Here is a 19,239-nt window from a genome sequence, read left to right as displayed (position 1 = left end):
TTAGTGGTAAAATTGATTTAATATTAATTTCTGGATCTCTGCGCTTTACCTTAAATAACCAACCCTTCTAAGAAATTTCTAGGAGTAAACTGCCTACTCCCTAAATATCTTGAAAACATCTCAGAATTAGGACATTCATTTTTTTATAACCTCATGAGCCTTCTGTTCTACTAGATGAGCTCTGCAGGACAGTACAGTCATTTAGTGGTCCCAAACAGAACTACTTGCCAGGAAGGCGGACTTCAAATGACAACAGAAGAGTAGTTCATTGCCCTAGCTGGTTTGACGCAGTAGACAGAGCGCCGGCCTGCAGACTGAAGGGTCCCGGGTTTGGTTCTGCTCAAGGGCACGTATTGGTTTCAGGCTCGATCCTTGGCAACCAATCGATGTCTCCCCCCTCCACTCTGTGTAAAAATAAATGGGAAAATATCCTTGGGTGAGGATTAACAACAAAAGAGTAGTTCATCGCACCTTCTTCCCTAGTTGTGACCAGACCATCTTGCCTAGTTAACGTGAGTTCTTAGGTGTAGAGGTTGGCCACTTTCTTCTTGATGAAAAGTTATGGGTTCGTCAGGCCTAGAGAGGAAGCAAACCTAAGTAGGGACTGATTGGCAGGAGGGTATCACTCAGGACGTCTTAAGGTTTCATGGACTTTTCCTAAAAATGTTCAATAAAGAAGAGAACAGTTATGCAACAAATTTTATTTAGCATAGTCAGTCCGAACATTCAGCACAAAAGTTTACAGAGGATAGAAAGTGCATTAATAAAAGCCAGTCTTTACCAAAAGAAAACAGAAAATATATTATTGATTCAAAATATTTTACACTTGAGTGATAAACTGCAATAACTTATTCTGGTCACCTACTGATCAGAAAGAAAGAAGAAAAGAATGCCTTAAGAAGAGCTCGTCTCCGGCTGGTGTCAGAGAAGTCAGTAAAGGTCACTGAGACCGGCAGTCTTTCTTGCTTTTTGCATTAGTGCTCTCAGCTGGAACTGTTTACGGGACAGAAGACGTACATGCTGGAAGTGGGGGGAAAAGTTTCAACAGTTTAGAATGGCTTTGGCCCAGGTATAAAGTATCAGACAGTCTGTAACATAGATGTGACCTAAGAATCCTAAACTCATTATATCAACCTTCCTTTGAAACCAATACTTCATTACATGTGGTTTTTTAAACCCCACTAGATTCATGCTGGTAGACTGTGTTAAGGAAAGTAATCTTCTGAGACCTTATAAAGATATATTTCACAAGAAAAGCACCATATTGCAGAATCTAGCTCAGGAATTTGAGCTACATCTTGAGACTATCAAGATGCCAGGGAAATTTGTACTGTGATCCTAATGAAGTTACAAAAAACTTTGATAACTATGACTGTTTGTCCTCACTTGGCTAGGAAGGGCAGGGATAAGCAACGCAAGGCCAGCTTTTGTCCCATGCTTAGCAAATAGCTTACCTCTCTTGCCTCCTCTCCCTGTGCATCTGTCCCTCAGTTATGCCACCTAAGCAGGGGACAGTGTATGGAAGTGAGTCCCCTTTGATCTCGTGTTTATACCCAACCATCATGAACTTGCACAAGGTCCAAGAGTGGTTTGGGCCCTCACTGAGATAGGCAAGATCATCGCGTGACCCGACTAGCCTCACATGTACAGTGAACCATCAACAGCAGCCAGACTAAATATCCAAAGGGTGGCTACTGCTTTTCCCAAAACCATGCTGCTTATCACCCAACAAAAAACAGTAGTCAGATTTGGCTTACAGGATCTTTTCTTTGTTCCTGCACAATAGCATTAAGCCTGAAACAACCTGCATTCAGAGGGCTTTGGTACCAGCAAGGCAGCCCTAACTTTGCACGGCTGGAAAAACTGGTCTAAAATTATGTAAACTTAAGAAAATTATCAGAAAAATAATGGGGGTGGAGGGTTGTCAGTGATTTCATTTACATGGTATGACCAGAAAGAGCCAATGGAAATGTGAGTGTACCTCCTGACCCACCCGAGCTCAGCTGTAAAAACGATACTCAGTGTAATGCTCCGGGGGTGGGGGTGGGGGTGGGGGGTGGTTACTAGTCTACTTTCCTTCCCATGCTCAGACGGGTTCTCAGCCTTTGTATGTGAGAAGACACTGCCATATATGTCAACTTGCTCTCTTTTGGGGAAAATGAGGAATTTTAACCCACACCCTCCAGAGAAACTCTCTTGGGTTTGTGATTTTTAAGATCAGTGTCTCTAAGATTTCCAAAATCTTGGAAAGCAGAGTGAGGAAGACATACCTTTAAGAAGACATCCAGGTCTATTACTCCCCGCCTCAAGGCTTCTCCCAGGTAAAAGATAGTGTCTTCAATAGCATTTTCTTCTGCATACAGATTTAGGATCTGTTTATATAGTGGGGCTGTCGGAATGATAACTTCATCAATATCGTTGTTTTCAGATTGATTTTCCATTTTTTCCAGAGCAGAGCTGAGTTCTTCATCCTTCTTTCTCAAAAGTTCTATGTTTTTATCAACCTCAGCCTGAAAACAGAACAGTCCAAGCATGATGACTTTATACTAATTGTGTGTAATTATCTGCTTGTCAGACATCTACAACTCATGGATGAGATTAATGTTTCACTCAGCACATTGGTCAAAGGTAGAGGAGAGGGTATAATGAGTGAAAGCAGGATAATGTTGGAAATACCTTGAGCTGAACCCTTTCAGTGGCAGTGATAACCTTATCACTTACCACTGACAAATGATATTGCAAAATAAACCATCAGACAAGACACTTTACAACCAGCGGTTCTTTATATGAAAACTACAAAAGATACCTTTCTTTCAAACAAGTGGGCATCTGCCACAAAGGGATAACTCTTCCTCAGTCTACAGAGATTCAACAGACAGAACCCTGCACAGTTGAACACAAATCACAAGATATCACAGGCGGTAGCTGCAAGCTCTGAGATAGGCAAGATCACTTTCCTGAACTTTTGAAAATAGCTGGCTACTGGGAAGCTCACTTTACACTAGAACCACCCAAAGCCCTCAAAAAACATTTACTAACTCTTAACCCTTTCATCAAAACTGCACATTTATTGGAATGAGTTGTCCCTTGCGGGGATGAAAGTAGAGAGTGAAGCTTGCACTCAAATTATGTTATTGCCTCTATTTCATTGTTAAAGTCACAGGGCTGACTTATACTGACTATCTAGGGCAAAACAGGCTGATAAAATGTAAGAAAGCTTAAGAACTAAAGGTTGCAAACTACATTTATATCCTTGAATTAAGTCAGAAGGGCTCAATGGAGATGCTTTAAATATAGCGCAAACAACATTTGGAAACAATTCAAAGAACTAACACCGAGGTCTGCACCAGGGTCTGCAGATCTTTACCATGGCTAAGAGCTCTCAAATTCTTATTTCCTGGTAACTGGCAAAATCAAGCACTCAAACACACAGTCCTCCTCTGTGTCAAAACACCACCCCGCAGGGTGAAGGTGCCAGCAAAAATGCTCTAAATACCATCCACCTTCCAATCAGATATGAGACACAGGCTCCATTTAAACAAAGCTATACAGAAGCTATATTCAAATGTGTGAAGATGTATAATTTTCTGAACTGACTGTATCCTACAACGTCCAGTGTAATGAGGTAACACTGCCTCTACCATTCAATCTAAAAATTGCAACTATTCAGTGAGTTACTTACTACTTCTTGATCTAAACGGGTAACCATCTCTTCCAGTTTTTGGTGACCTTTTTTCAGGTCTTCCTCTGTTCGTTTCAGGGCATTGAGCTCTGCCTGAGCGCGATCCATTTCCTCCTTCATCCGCCATCTCAGTTTGTCACTGACCGCTGAGATGAGAGAAGCTCGAATGGTGTCCTCGCTGATTGTACCATCCCTACTGGGACCTGCAGGAGAATAGGGCAAAAAACACTTATTTCCCAAGTCCTTCTATTTCTTTCACAGGAACCTTCAAAAACAGGACAAAGTATAAGCTGACACTTTCGAAGTAGGAGGAAAGAAAAACTTTTAAATGTTACAATTCCATAAATAACTTTGAAACCCGAGTTGATTCAGAAATACTTTTCCTTCAAGAGGTTATCAATTCATATATTTCTCAACAACAAAGTTATACCAATGAAAAGCATTTTATTTAGGCCAAGACCATTCTCAGGCCTCACTGCTAAACTGAAGGAGACAGGAACCCATGTGAGAAGCCTATAACAGGACTGAGACCAGAAAGAGTCCCTAATGTATGGGTTAATAAGGCTTCCCTTCTGCAAGGCTTTATTCCTTTACTTTTTGAGAGCGGGAGAGGAAGGGAGGGAGACAGGGAGGAGAGAAGGGGGGAAGAAGAGAGAGAGAAAAACTTCAATCGCCTCTCATACACACCCTACTAGGGATGGGACTGGCAACCTGAATATGTGCCCTGGTTGGGAATCGAACCTGCCACTTCTTGGTGCATGGGACAATGTTACAACGAAATGAGTCACACCAGCCAGGGCTACTCCTTTCTCTTGACCAGAACCAGTGAGCAAGACAATGACATCCAGAAAAACTCAACAGCTGATAAACTTATTCTCAGATTCTTTACTATTCTCTTCTAAATGACTTTTCCTAGCCAGTGTCTTAAATAATTTCCTTGCACATTTCAGATCAAATAAATGCTGCAGATATTTTCTTCAAAAGGTCCTGGGTGGTGAAGGCCTGGGAGGGGTGGGTGCAGGGTGGATGGGGTCAATGAGAAAAAAACGGGGCGGGGAGGCATCTGTAATACTTTCAACACTAACAACACATTGAAAACCAAAAAAAAAAAAACCACCCACAAAATGTCCTGCATTTAACATACGTAAGGATTCTCTTTATAATTATCAATGTTTTTCACTTAAGGTCCTGAATCAGCAAATGTATAAATGGCATTTGATTTTCAATTATGTTCGATGATGGAATACTATGTGGGGAATTATTCTAAGTATGTTTACCTTTTATTGCCTCCAATGCATAGGAATGATTACAGACTAAGGAAGTATACCTCCCCTTTGAGCTGAAAATTTTTATCACCTTGACAATGAATTCACTCATCAGGGGAAAAGCCCCTTTAGTTTGTAAGAATGTACCTAAACTCTCACCACTTGTTTCCATCTATTACAAGCCCCTTCCTGGTCCCAAGTTACAGATGTAAAAGGAACCTGCTGTCCAAACCACAACACAACCAGCTCCACACATGCTCTTCAGTGTCCCATTGGATCACAACTCCCACTATTCCATAAACCGGTCTCACTCTGCTTTTTAGTTTTTGAGGAATAAAGTTGTCTTCTCCCAGAAGCTGTTCCATACCCAGGTTACCCTGAGTGCTCTTCTGGGCCTTTGAAAATGACATGGGGAGGAGACGTTGGTGTTCTCAGGGGTCATGGGTGTTAAAAGTTTTGCTCCCCACCCCTTTCTCTTGTTTCCACTCCAGAAGAACTGTTTTTGTTTTTCTAAATCGGATTTTCTTTCTCTTGCAAGTGAAAATTAGTACAGTGTCTCACTTGGCCAGGTTTTCCTGAGGAGTATCTCTTGCCCATCTGTTCAAAGGACACTGCTTATGCACAAGAAGAGCCCAATATCAGATTCCTAGTTCTACCTACCAGGGTCTCGACTTCTTTCCACTAAAAACTTATTGCTGAGGAGAGCCCAAACAGTATCCATCCTACCAGAGGCAATTCCTGCTTTTGGTTGATTACTAACACACAAATCCATAGTATATACTTTCTAGAATTCACTTCTGATCTTACCAAAGTATTTCAGCTTATTTCATTTTTCTGAGAAACAGAAGTATTAACTCAGACAACCTGTGCTTTGGAGTTCAAAATTGTAAAGCTAGAGGCTAATCATATTTTCCCAGTTAAAACTGAGGTCTTATTATTTATGGCTTCTTAGTACCTAACTTTTCCAGAGTGTTCTCAGGAATTTACCAGCTACTGCATCACCTCTAGGCTCCCTCCACTCAATTTTTCTTATTTTCCTCTCAGATCTATCAGATTACCAGGACTTCTAACTCCAAAGGCCTCATCTGCCAAAATGTAACAAAAATCCTCAGAACATTTTCAAAGAAGATTGAAACCATCAGATGGAAGTCTTCCACTTATTCTCTCCTTTGGAATAAGAATCCAGACCCCTTTAAGTACGTGCCTGATTTCTCACACTTCAAAAGTACTCACCTTTCTCAGCAAGACAACTTGCTTTCTTCCAGATCCCTTTGAAGGACCAGGTGCTTTTAAGCTTTCATGTATCCCTCTAATTTGCACGCGTCTAAAAGCACAGTGACAGCCTTATCTCCTCTGCTTTTGTTCTGGTTCACTGGTTAAGCTCTGTTCTTGGCTAAGGAAAGGTCCATTTATTACCTCTTTTCCTAACCCCAAACCTCAGCTAATCTTTTTTTTTAAAATATATTTTATTGATTTTTTACAGAGAGGAAGGGAGAGAGATAGCTAGAAACATCGATGAGAGAGAAACATCGATCAGCTGCCTCCAGCACATCTCCCACTGGGGATGTGCCCGCAACCCAGGTACATGCCCTTGACCGGAATCGAACCTGGGACCTCTCAGTCCGCAGGCCGACGCTCTATCCACTGAGCCAAACCGGTTTTGGCTAAACCTCAGATAATCTTTGAACTCGATTTTCTCTAGTTCTTACCTCTGAGTTCTAGTCCACTTTTAGCCACCATCACTGTAATCCATACACATGCTCAATGCCTGTGACATTGCTTCTCTAGTTCATGAAAATTGGCTTTGAGGAGATAAAAAAAATCTTGCTCCTTTCATATATAAATTGGAGATATATAGTACATAAACAGATATACAGTATAAACTATGGTATTAACAGTTCATTGGGGGGGGGGGGTAGGGTATGATTAAGAAAAAAATGCCTAAAAAGGTTCCTGAGGTTAAGAAACACTGCTATAATCCATCTGTAATTCTTATTTTTACCAGAAATTTTGTTGCTGTTGTAAACTTCTACTTGTTGGCCTTCACATCAAATCTCATTCCTAAACTTATGATCTACACTTGCTACAACAGTGAAGTTATGTCAATTAACACCTATGGAAGGCAGATTTCTTGAAGGTCCTGTAAATTACGACCTGCTAGATCAGTGGTCGCCAAACCGGTGGTCCGTGAGGTCCGAAAGATTGACCGCTGTGCTAGATGATACTGCTTTTTTCCATTACCAGCTCTACCTCTTCCATTAACAAACTCTGGTCATTCTAAATTTACAAAAAGTTATACTTCGGATAAAGTTTCAGATACCCATCTCTAAAAACATTTAAATCCTGGAATTTACACTGTTTCTCTTATATGTTAAGACAAATGCTACCACATAGCACCAAATAAGTTTCCAGCTAAAGCCATTAACACTCAAAATGGGAACCCCACTGTGGCAGCAGTTGCCTGGCTTTCTGTAAAGGCCACAGTTCATCTATGGGGCTAGAAATGCCAAGACAGACCTAGTCCTTTCCTCTCACACACAGACCATATTACACAGCATATTTGAGTACTTTAAATCCACCTGCTTTCTAAAAAGAATTATAATTAAGATCTGAAATGTAAATGCCAAAAGAGAAAACCCACACTGAAGTTCAAAATTCAATGGACCCTGACGTTTGAAGAGATTGTTTACATAAACAACAAAAAATATGGTGGAAGATTCTCCTCCTCTGGTTTACTTCTCAAACAAAGCAATTCCCCTCACCTTAAACATCTTAAGAAAAAATTTTAACATTCTTTAACATTTTTATTGCTTTTAGAGAGAAAGAAGAAGAGAGAGAGCGAAACATTGTTCCACTTATTTATGCATTCATTGGTTGATTCTTGTATGTGCCCTGATAAGGGATCAAATACACAACTTGGCGAATCAAGAAGATGTTCTAACCAAATGAACAACCTGGACAGGGAATTTTAATATTTTTATACCTGCTAACGGGGGTGGAAAACGTCTGGCCCATGAGAAATCATTTCGCCTGACCCTGGTAAGGCACTAGATCTAGTGTGCAGTATATTGTATTATAATTTCATAAAGTGACATTGCTACAATGGCAGTATTACAACATATAAATGTATCAAAGTAGCATGCTGTACTCCTTAACTTACACAATGGTACAGGTCAAATTTATTCAATAAAAAAAGTGAAATGTACTCTTCACAACAGGAGACTCACTCTCCTTATGTGGAGAAATACAATTTTTAAGGCTACTTACCAACTGTGGTCACGGGAGGCTGAGAAGGGTACTGGGAACTTGTTGTGGCAGGATACGGACCACCAGGTGGGTAAGGACAGCCTGGGTAACCACTAAAGAGAAGAACGGAAAACAGTAAATATTAAGATGACCCAACTCTACAGTGTCTTTAGAACCCCATTCAGGAAGTTAAACTTGACAGGTCATTCATTTACTAGTTCATGACTTCAGTTTTGGAGCTACAGGTGTCTAGTCAAGCAATGTTCTATAGAAATTCCATAAATAAGCCCTAACCGGTTTTGCTCAGTGGATAGAGCCAAACTCAAGGGTCCCAGGTTCGATTCCGGTTAAGGGCATGTACCTTGGTTGTGAGCATACCCAGTAGGGAGTGTGCAGGAGGCAGCTGATTGATGTTTCTCTCTTATCGATGTTTCTAACTCTATCTCTTTCCTTTCCTCTCTGTAAAAAAAATCAATAAAATATATATTTTAAAAAATGTCTTCCTCATCTCTAGAGGCTAAGGATGTCCAATTTAAAAAAAAATTCCATAAACGACACTAGCTTTAGTCTCAAAGTGAATGGTTAAAATGCTCTTGCTTGGCCCTGGTTATCTGAAGGTAACCTTCACAGCAACAGAAAGCAACTAGACACAGTGATTCTCAACCTTTCTAATGCCGCGACCCTTTAATACAGTTCCTCATGTTGTGGTGACCCCCAACCATAAAATTATTTTTGTTGTTACTTCATAACTGTAATTTTGCTACTGTTATGAATCATAATGTAAATATCTGATATGCAGGATGTATTTTCATTGTTCGCGACCCACAAGTTGAGAACCGCTGAGTCTAAGGGCAGTTCAACAGCATCAGAATGGGAAGCAAAAAATATTTTGTGACAGAATTTTTCCATTCTGATTTCCTAGCAAATAGGGAAATTACACTACTTAGTTTTTACCTGTGGGTCACTGATTACCTTTGTTAATATTCGATCTGAAAATACTACCTAAATAGTTTTAAAATTTTTCTTCTCACTCTATAGAAACTTTGTGTTATTCGTGCATTCACATAGAGTTGGAAGGAACTTTCCTTAGAAGCATTCTCCTCCTATCTTTTAACATTGTTTCATAAATACCATTTACAATATCCCTGACAATAGTATCACTCCTCTTGCATTCTGGAGCCATTACTGAGTAAAAGAAGAGCTACCTGAACACAAGCACTGTGATACTGTGAGACAGCTGATTTGATAACTAAGAGGGTTACTAGGTGACTAGTGGGCAGGTAGCATATACAGCATCGGTACACTGTACAAAGGGATGATTTATGTCCTAGGCAAAGCGGAGTGAGACAGTGCAAGATTTAATCATGGCACTCAGAACGCCATGCAGCTGAAAACTTATAAACTGTTAATTTCTGAATTTTCCATTTAATATTTTTGGACCATGGTTGGCTGTGGGTAATGAACTGTGGAAAGCAAAATCGCAGATAAAGGGGATTACTGGACTATTTTCTACCTTTGCATGTTATTAAGCAATTTGCCCTAGGTACCAACTCTCTTTCAGGTTTTTAAAGAGCCCTTTTGATCTAAGTGTATTTTTAAAAAAATTTCCAACATTTTTATGTTCCTTTTTCTTTATGTATCTCTTCAAAATTTACTATTATATTTAAGGCACTGTGTCAGTACTTGAGGCAGAAGCTAAGATGTGAATCCATTTCTTCCTCAAGATATTACTAACTTTACAGGGCAAGATCCCTGTAAAAAAAATCTTGATAGGATAAAGGAAATAACATGCTAAATCCAAGTTCAGGAGAAGGAGAACAGAAAATCAATACTAGTTAGAGGAGATCAGGGAAGGTTCTGGGAGATGTGTAATACCTATGAAAGTTGTACCTACCTAATTCTTTTTAATTCCCTTACTCATAACTCTGTATTTTCCAGCCACACTAAAGGGTTTCCCTATTCTTTCCTGGTTTTTATTTATTTTTTATTTTTTTGGCTTGCATAAAACTTGAGTGGACTGGACTTGATAATAAATTTCCTCTCAGTTATCAAATGTTATTACTCTTTGCTGCTCCATCTACTTCTAAACACCTAATTTTCTTAAGGTCATCATTAAAAACCAGTACTTGCATTTATGAAGCTATCTCTAAGCTCCCACTTCCAAACCAGATGTGACACCTTCTTTTAAAGCTCTGTTTATTTATCACAGCACTTACCATTTTCTGTCTTTTCTGATACCAGGAACTGTTTTCTAATACTCTTTTTTAAAATTTCTTTACTGGTTAAGGTATTACAAATGTGACCTCATCCCCCCATCAACCCCCAACCTCCCCACCACACTCATGCTCTCATCCCCCCGTTGTCCGTGTCCACTGGTTTGGCTTATATGGATGCATACAAGTCCTTTGGTTGATCTCTTCCCCTTAACCCCACCCCTCCCCTACTTTCCCTGTTGGGATTGATAATCTGATCGCTGTTTCTCTGTCTTTGGATCTGTCCCTGTTCATCAGTCTATGTTGTTCTCTATATTCCACAAATGAGTAAGATCACGTGGTATTTATCTTTCTCTGACTGGCTTATTTCACTTAGCATAATGCTCTCCAGTTCCATCCATGCTGTTGCAAATGGCAAGAATTCTTTCTTTTTTACCGCAGCGTAGTATTCCATTATGTAGATGTACCACAGCTTTTTAATCCACTCATATGCCGATGGGCACTTTGGCTGTTTCCAAATCTTAGCTATGGTGAATTGTGCTGCTATGAACATAGGGGTGCATATATCCTTTCTGATTGGTGTTTCTAGTTTCTTGGGATATAGTCCTAGAAGTGGGATCACTGGGTCAAATGGGAGTTCCATTTTTAGTTTTTTGAGGAAACTCCATACTGTTCTCCACAGTGGCTGCACCAGTCTGCATTCCCACCAGCAGTGCAGAAGGGTTCCTTTTTCTCCACATCCTCTCCAACACGTTGTTTGTTGATTTGTTGATGATAGCCATTCTGACAGGTGTGAGATGATACCGCATTGTCGTTTTGATTTGCATCTCTCGTATAATTAGTGACTTTGAGCATGTTTTCATATGTCTTTTGGCCTTCTGCATGTCCTCTTTCGAAAAGTGTCTATCTAGGTCCGTTGCCCATTTTTTTATTGGATTGTTTATCTTCCTTTTGTTAAGTTTCATGAGATCCCTGTAAATTTTGGAGATTAAACCCTTATCGGTGATATCATTGGCAAATATGTTCTCCAATGCAGTGGGCTTTCTTGTTGTTTTGTTGATGGTTTCCTTTGCTGTGCAAAAGCTTTTTATTTTGATGTAGTCCCATCTGTTTATTTTCTCCTTAGTTTCCATTGCCCTAGGAGCAGTATCAAAGAAGAAATTCCTTCGGCATATGTTTGCAATTTCGTTGCCGGTGGATTCCTCTAGTATTTTTATGGTTTCCCATCTTACGTTTAAGTCTTTTATCCATTTTGAGTTTATTTTTGTGTATGGTGTGAGTTGGTGGTCTAGTTTCATCTTTTTGCATGTATCTGTCCAGTTTTCCCAACACCATTTATTGAAGAGACTGTCTTGACTCCATTGTATGCTCTTGCCTCCTTTGTCGAATATTAATTGGGCATAGTGGTTTGGGTCAATTTCTGGGTTCTCTATTCTATTCCTTTGATCTATATTTCTGTTCTTGTGCCAGTACCAAGCTGTTTTAAGAACAGTGGCTTTGTAATACGGCTTGATATCTGGTATTGAGTTCCCACCTACTTTGTTCTTCTTTCTCAGGATTGCTGCAGCTATTCGAGGTCTTCTTTTATTCCAGATGAATTTTTGAAACATTTGTTCTAGATCTGTGAAATATGCTGTTAGTAATTTAATGGGGATTGCATTGAATCTATAGATTGCTTTGTGTAGTATCGACATTTTGATGATGTTGATTCTATCAATCCATGAACATGATATGTTCTTCCATCTATTTATGTCTTCCTCTATCTCTTTTTTCAGTGTCCTGTAGTTTTTCCCATATAAGTCTTTTACCTCCTTAGTTAAGTTTATTCCTAGGTATCTTAATTTTTTTGGTGCGATGGTAAATGGGATTGCTTTTTCAGTCTCCCTTTCTGTAAGTTCACTATTGGTGTAAAGAAATGCCTTAGATTTCTTGGCATTAATTTTGTATTCTGCTACATTGCCGAATTCATTTATTAAGTCTAATAATTTTTTGATGGAGTCTTTAGGGTTTTCTATGTACAGTATCATGTCATCTGCAAATAAGGACAGTTTTACTTCTTCTTTTCCAATTTGGATGCCTTTCATTTCTTTTTCTTGTCTGATCGCAATGGCTAGTACTTCCAGTACTATGTTGAACAGGAGTGGTGAGAGGGGGTATCCCTGTCTTGTTCCTGTGCTTAAGGGAAATGGTTTTAGTTTTTGCCCATTGATTATGATGTTGGCTGTAGTTTGTCATATATAGCTTTTATTATGTTGATACAAGCTTGCTAATACACATATCAAAACTGGGACAACCATTCTTGACATACCTTTTAGTTTCCTTGTATACATCCTGCAGATGCTAAATAAAACTGAAAAGTTCTTAAGATTTGGAAGAGACCTTAGAGATCAACTAGTCCAACTTTTTATAGCAAGAATAAAGACTCTCAAAAAAAGAAAAAAAGACTCTCATAGCCATTGTTTTAAGATAAAGATTCTTCTTCAGTCACTGATTTATTAATTCTCCTTTAGGACAAAGGGAGAAGAGAAAGAGGTTCTGGCTCTTCTGCCAAGACCTCTTATACAGAGAGATATCGATGGCCATGTGAATACAGTTACCTTCACACTCATTAGCATGTTATGCTTTGAGATGAAAAGTTACGTTTCACAGGAAAAAAAAATCAAATCTTTGAAAAATAACTGTCTCAAAAAGAAACTTCTTACAAACAATCTCACAAAACACACTTTTATTGTTACGTATGATAAGTGGGTAAAGGTTACATTTCTGTCAACATCTTCATTTTTATTGACAAGTTTCTTTGCAATGGCTTTATTATTCAGAAGTCCATTTCCCTCTTGTCCTTCCAACAACTATTCCCTACACATCTTAAGTTCCTTCTTACTAGCAACTGCTAATTATAGGCTGTAATTTCAGGGCTTCATACAGGATTCCATATCTAGAACTTAATCAGAAAATTAAGGGCCTCAAAAAATCTAAAATGTACAGCCTGCTTATATATTATAATCATAGGAATCCTTCTCTATTGCACCTGACAGATGTTCATCTAATCTCTGCTTATCTGTCTAATGTGACTGAACACATACTACCTTTGAGAGCTAGTCTCTGAGATTAAGAGAAAGACCCAGAAATAAATAAGTTTCCTAAATTTAAGTTATAAGATCCTACATATTATATATGTAAATCTATATATTTAGCCATAGCAGTTATCTGTTCAGGAAATCTGACTGCATTTATCTGTGAGGGTTATCTGGCCCTAAGAAGAGTTAGCAGGGTTAAAAATTTCTTGTTAATTGTTATAGGAGCTGGAAATCTCATTCAGGCACCAGTATATGCCAGTCTTTCACTTGAAGTCTGCCCAAAGACCACCTTTCAAAACTATTCCTAGATTACCAATGGAACAAGTACACATTTAAAGAGGTTGGGTTTTTTTTTGTTTTAAAATATTTTTATTGATTTCAGAGAGGAAGGGAGAGGGAGAGGTAGAAACATCAATGATGAGAATCAGTGATTGGCTGCCTCCTACACGGACCACACAGGAGATTGAGCCCACAACCTGGGCATGTGCCCTGACTTGGAATTGAACTGTGACCTCCTGGTTCATAGGTCAACGCTCAACCACTGAGCCACACTGGCCAGGCCAGAAAGGTTAAGTTTTAAAAAGGGTATTAAAATATTATTCTCCTGGTTGAATTCGTTAAAAGTCGTATTCCTTTCACCTTTGAGTCACTTACACTGTTCCCTAAGGGAAGCAGCAAGAATTTCAAGGTCCAAAGCCAATCAAAGATCATTGTCATTGTCCTCTCCCTTTCCTCTCTATAAATGGGACAGAGCACGTTTCTCTAAAATGGCAAAAACTCCTTTAGAGCTATGTACATACCATAAAATTCCAATACACCCAATTTTACTTTCATTAAATTGTTAACTAAATTTAGTTTAATGCCCTGGCACCTATTATTTTGACTCTAGATCAACAGAATTTCTAAGTTATTAAAGAAATAAATTTTTGATTACCTGGGATTGGAAGGGTATCCAGATGGGTATGAAGAGATTCCACTGGGCATGCCTGGCATGTAGGAAGCTGAGAATAAGTTTTAACATTTTAAAATAATATTTATAGTCCTGGTACATAAGTGATCACATGAGATACACATCACTGTCAAACTGTAGCAAAATTTCACACAGTTAAAGAATCAAAAATTTCATACACTTAAAGAATCCAAATCTCAGCACAAAACAAAACAAACACTTCACCCACATTAGTTCTTTACTTCAAGCATAATGCTCTGTAAATCACATAATTCTCAAAGCATTAAACATGAGTTAAGACAACACAGGTGACAATCCCAACAAGGACTACTGGCAAATAGGTCAACCTGGTCAGCTCTGCAAGCTCTCAAGAAGTCTCCAATTTGAGACAGGAACTGGTTTAATTTGGAATTTAGAAGAAGGTAACTCTGGTCCAATGTCAGCTTCTTAGTGACCTCTGTATTATATCTAAGAAATCTTATTATATTTCTTTTAAGACTATGTTGACCGATTAGCACAGCTGGTTTTGTTGACTTGATTGAGGACTTTAAAAGACTTCAAATTACTATGAGAAGTCCTGTACAAAACTTACATTCAGCTAGAATAGTTTAAAGCAAAACAAAAGCTTGGGAATACTAGGGGAAAAAAGCTCAAATCTAGCAAGCTTAAAGAATGTTTTACATATATTTTAAAGAGACCACCAATGACAGAACTAGTCAGTCGTGCCAAGAGGCTAATCAACAGAGAGGAAGAAAACAGAACGTTGATGTTAAATGGAAATGAGCTGTCTTAGAATCAATGTCCTCAGTGAAATTTTCCTCACTGAACATAACAATGAATTATCCTTAATCCAATCAGTATGTTAGTGCCTTCTATGTGACAGGCACTGGGAATTTGATGGGAAAATAAAAAGGAATTCCTGGCCGCAAATTGCTTATAGTCTAGTCAGGGAGATAAGCAAGCAAGGAATAATAGTACAGAGTGATGTGTTACGACAGAGGAAGCCATACAGGAGGCAGGTAATTTAAACCTAGGAGGTGGGGGTAAACAAAAGTGATCTAGTAGAGGAACGGTATATGAAGGCAACAGAGGTGGGAGAAGTATGCTGGACTCTCACCCAGGACCACAGAAGTCTTTATCGGAGTTGCCGAGCATACATCTCTGAGTACCAGTGTTCATAGTCTTCTAGTTAGGATGAATCTATCCATGTCCTAAGTAAAATTTTTCTGAAGCTAATGGTGTTCAATGCTAATTCAGAAAGATAAGAACCTCCCAAAATGTCACAATTAGTAGATGACATAAAATATCTTTTTTCCTAGGGGCAAAGCACAGTTGATCTTTATGAACATCAAAGGATGAGGCCACTATTAAGTGTCAGCAACATACATAATCAGTTAATACCCCCATGCTAGTTTCTCTCTCACACATAAAAACCACCACCTCATAGTTACAAGCAGTTTCCCTTTTCTGAGGTTCTGAAAAGCTAACAATTCTACCAAAGCCTTCAAATTTTGATTTTGGGAAACAAATGCTATTTGGAGTGAACACTGGCAGGGAAGCATATAATGAAGTGAAGTCATTTTAGAGCCAGAATATAATGGGATACAAATACACATAATGAATAGGGTTATTTTAAGGATTAAATAACAATGAATATGAAGTGCTTAACTGTGTCTCATTATTATCATTCAATAAATGTTTTTCTAAAATAAATATTTTTATTGATTTCAGAGAGGAAGAGAGAAGGAGAGATAGAAACATCAATGATGAGAGAGATCACTGATCAGCTGCCTCCTGCGTGCCCCGCACTGGGGATCAAGCCTGCAATCTGGGCATGTGGCCCTGACCAGGAATCGAACCGTGGCCTCCTGGTTCATAGGTCAACCAATAAGCCATGCTGGCCAGGCCCATTCAATAAAAGTTGACTGTTAGTTGTCAAAAACGAGATTTGAACATAACACTTTTTAAAGTGTGAAAGTTATCCTAAAATAGATCAAAAGTGTTTTCATGCAGGAGACAGCCAACCAATCAATCAATGATTCTCTCATCACTGATGTTTCTATGTCGCTCTCCCTTACTCTCCAAAACCAATAAAAAAATGTATTTTTTAAAAAGTGTTTTGACTAATGATAATAATAGTGATAATAGAAGTATACGATTTCTCCACTAGAAGATAATATTTATTTAAGTATGTACCCAAATTTCTGAGCTATTCCTTGATGCAGGGAACAAAATTCAAACTTTAATTTCTTTAAAATTATACCTAATAATATTGTTTAAATGTATAAAAATATTAAAACTGGAGAGGATGGGCAATAAATTGGTCTTTTAGTTAGTAATTTACTTAAACTAGTTCTAGATCATTTTGCAAAATTGAATTCCAGTAGTACCCTCTTCAATGTGGTCTCTTTCTAGAACGTTGTGCTTCCAATGTCAATATAAAACTGAAAAAAGTTTAGGGGAAAAATGTTGCTCAGGAGACTGCCTAAATTTCTGAAAAGGCTAGCTTTATCTTAAGTGGTCACTGCTATGTTATCTGAGCAAATAAACATGAATAATGAAATAAGAAATATTTGATTTTTAAAAGACATATGAGCAAGATTACATAGTCTTGGGTACTGGAGACAACAGAATTTAAGATGAATAGTACCTAGAATTTTCATTAAAAGAGGTACTAAATTCTAAAACCAAACTTACTCTGGGAAGGCAGGAAAGGAAAAGTAAATGGGTTCAGAAAGTTCTTTCTATTGAATTCGCATTCAGTTTCTGAGTCAAGATACTCCTCAAGACAGAATGGATTAAAAAGGAAGAAAAATTTTCAGCAGAAAAATTAAACTCATGTAATCTGACTTATAAGATAAATAAATCTGGTTAATTATAATCTTAAGCAAAATTTGTAAAATATAATCACAACTCAAAACAATGAAATCAATGCAGGTTTATTAAAATCAAACACGTACAACCAATTCTCAGTTATCCAGGGTGATTTTAAGAATTATTAAAAAAAAAATAGTTGAGATAATGTACACCAATTAGGGGAGAATTGGTATTGACTCTATGCCCCCGTGCCTTTCCCTCAAAGTAAAATCATGAATTGGCTGTACTAAAGAGAAGAAAGCTGAGAGCTAGATGTCCAATTGTGTATACCCAGAATAGCTGAATGTGAATGATTTATGACTTTGTTTTTTGATTCTTATCTACAACACTGACCCTGGAGTTGCAAAGAAAAGGAGAGTTCAGACTACCTTTCAAGTTTTATCTGCTTCCATAAATGACCAAATAAGGCTATTCTATGGCATGCATAATTTTTAAAAAATTCTAGCTCTATTCCAGCATTCTTTCTCCCCCATTTTGGAATGCAGCACACCAGAGTTAGATTTCTACCCACAAACGAAAGCCCAAATGCCAGTCTTTGGTGGGAATCTGTACATGCAGATGTGAGGCCTCAGAATATCTCCAAAAAATCCACTAACTTGACAAGCTAGAAAGCAAAGTGAAGTCATTAAAAACATTTTGTAACAAGGTTGTCTGTCTTTTGTTTCTGAGTTTAAAAACCAAATTTCAATTCTACTTACTATTTGGTGGCCCTGTTGCCTGGTATGGTGGATAAGACGCTGAAACTGTAGGTCGAGAGAAGACTGGAGGTTCATCTCCAAACACCACAATCATGACCTGAATAAGCCCCAACAGGTCTGACTGAGGCTAAAAACAAAAAACAAATTTAAGTCAGCTACAGATTTAATTTTCGGCAAAAAGAAGTCTGGCCATTTCTTACCAGTTTTCAACTCAGCTTGATAATTTTCTTTACAGCACCCCCAAACACAAAATTTTCATTTAATTAATAGAGCTATGTGATTTTTTTTTTTTACTTATTACTTATTTATGTGTAGCAAGTCTGCTGCTTCATGTATAGTATTCCCCACTTATCTAAGGTTTCACATCTGCAGTTTGTTACCCATGGTCCTAAATATTAAATGGAAACTACAGAAAAAGAAGTTCATGCTAGTTTTGCTGCAACACTTCAAACTGCAAAAGTTATGGCCACAGTGTGTGATAAAGTGGCTTAGTAAAGATGGAAAGGGCATTAAATTTGTGGGAGCCCTGACTCATAGCTTAGTTGGTTGCTGGTTTGATTCCTGGTCAGGGCACATGCCAGAGTTGCAGGCTCAGCCCTGGTGAGGGGCATACAGGGGGCAGCTGACTTTTTTTTCTCCCTCTCCCCTCCTTTCTCTTTAAAAATCAATAAAAACGCCCTAGCTGGTTTGGCTCAGTGGATAGAGTGTCAGCCTGAGGACTGAAGGGTCCCAGGTTCGGTTCCGGTCAAGGGCATGTACCTTGGTTGCAGGCACATACCCAGTAGGGGGTGTGCAGGAGGCAGCTGATCGATGTTTCTAAATCTCTATCTCTCTCCCTTCCTCTCTGTAAAAAAAATCAATAAAATACATTTTAAAAAATAAAAAATAAAAAAAAATCTTTAAAAATAAAATTTGTGGATAGAAGACATGAACAGAAAATGTGCTCCAACTGACGGTAACATGTTGCATCAGAAAGCACTGAGCCTCTCTGAACACTTCTTCAAGGGATTCTCTGACACAAGTGATCACGTTCACATAAATTGTATTATAGTATACTGTTATAACTGTATTTTATTACTAGTTATTGTTGTTAATCTCTTACTGTGCCTAATTTATAAATTAATCTTTATCATAAATATGTATGTATAGGAAAAAAGCCACATGATACATATACTTCGGTACTATCTGAAGTTTTAGGCATCTACTAGGGGTCTTGCAATGTAACCCCAATG

The 19,239-nt window shown here is 38.3% G+C and overlaps 1 protein-coding gene across 3 annotated transcripts in view; it reads right to left on the bottom strand.

The window, feature by feature from the left end:
• Positions 1–682: 682 nt before the first annotated feature.
• The window catches only part of TSG101 (tumor susceptibility 101), a 29,640-nt gene continuing 11,083 nt past the window's right edge, over positions 683–19,239 (bottom strand). For 2 of the 3 annotated variants that reach the window (XM_081099579.1, XM_081099580.1), the window contains exons 5-10: positions 18,008–18,134; positions 14,418–14,484; positions 8,215–8,306; positions 3,683–3,885; positions 2,271–2,510; positions 683–1,020 (exon numbers count right to left, since the gene is read on the bottom strand). In XM_081099579.1, coding sequence (XP_080955705.1) covers positions 931–1,020; positions 2,271–2,510; positions 3,683–3,885; positions 8,215–8,306; positions 14,418–14,484; positions 18,008–18,134 — 819 coding nt within the window. In that variant the 3' untranslated portion in view covers positions 683–930. Of the gene's footprint in view, positions 1,021–2,270; positions 2,511–3,682; positions 3,886–8,214; positions 8,307–14,417; positions 14,485–17,820; positions 17,914–18,007; positions 18,135–19,239 lie in introns of all 3 variants that reach the window. The other variant, XM_081099581.1, reaches the window with a different exon arrangement.

The sequence above is a fragment of the Myotis nattereri genome (assembly GCF_964212035.1).
Source record: "Myotis nattereri genome assembly, chromosome: 9".
NCBI classification, from domain to species: domain Eukaryota; kingdom Metazoa; phylum Chordata; class Mammalia; order Chiroptera; family Vespertilionidae; genus Myotis; species Myotis nattereri.
The sequence above is the reverse complement of the archived record's forward strand: the minus strand, read 5'-3'. Positions and strand labels throughout refer to the sequence as shown.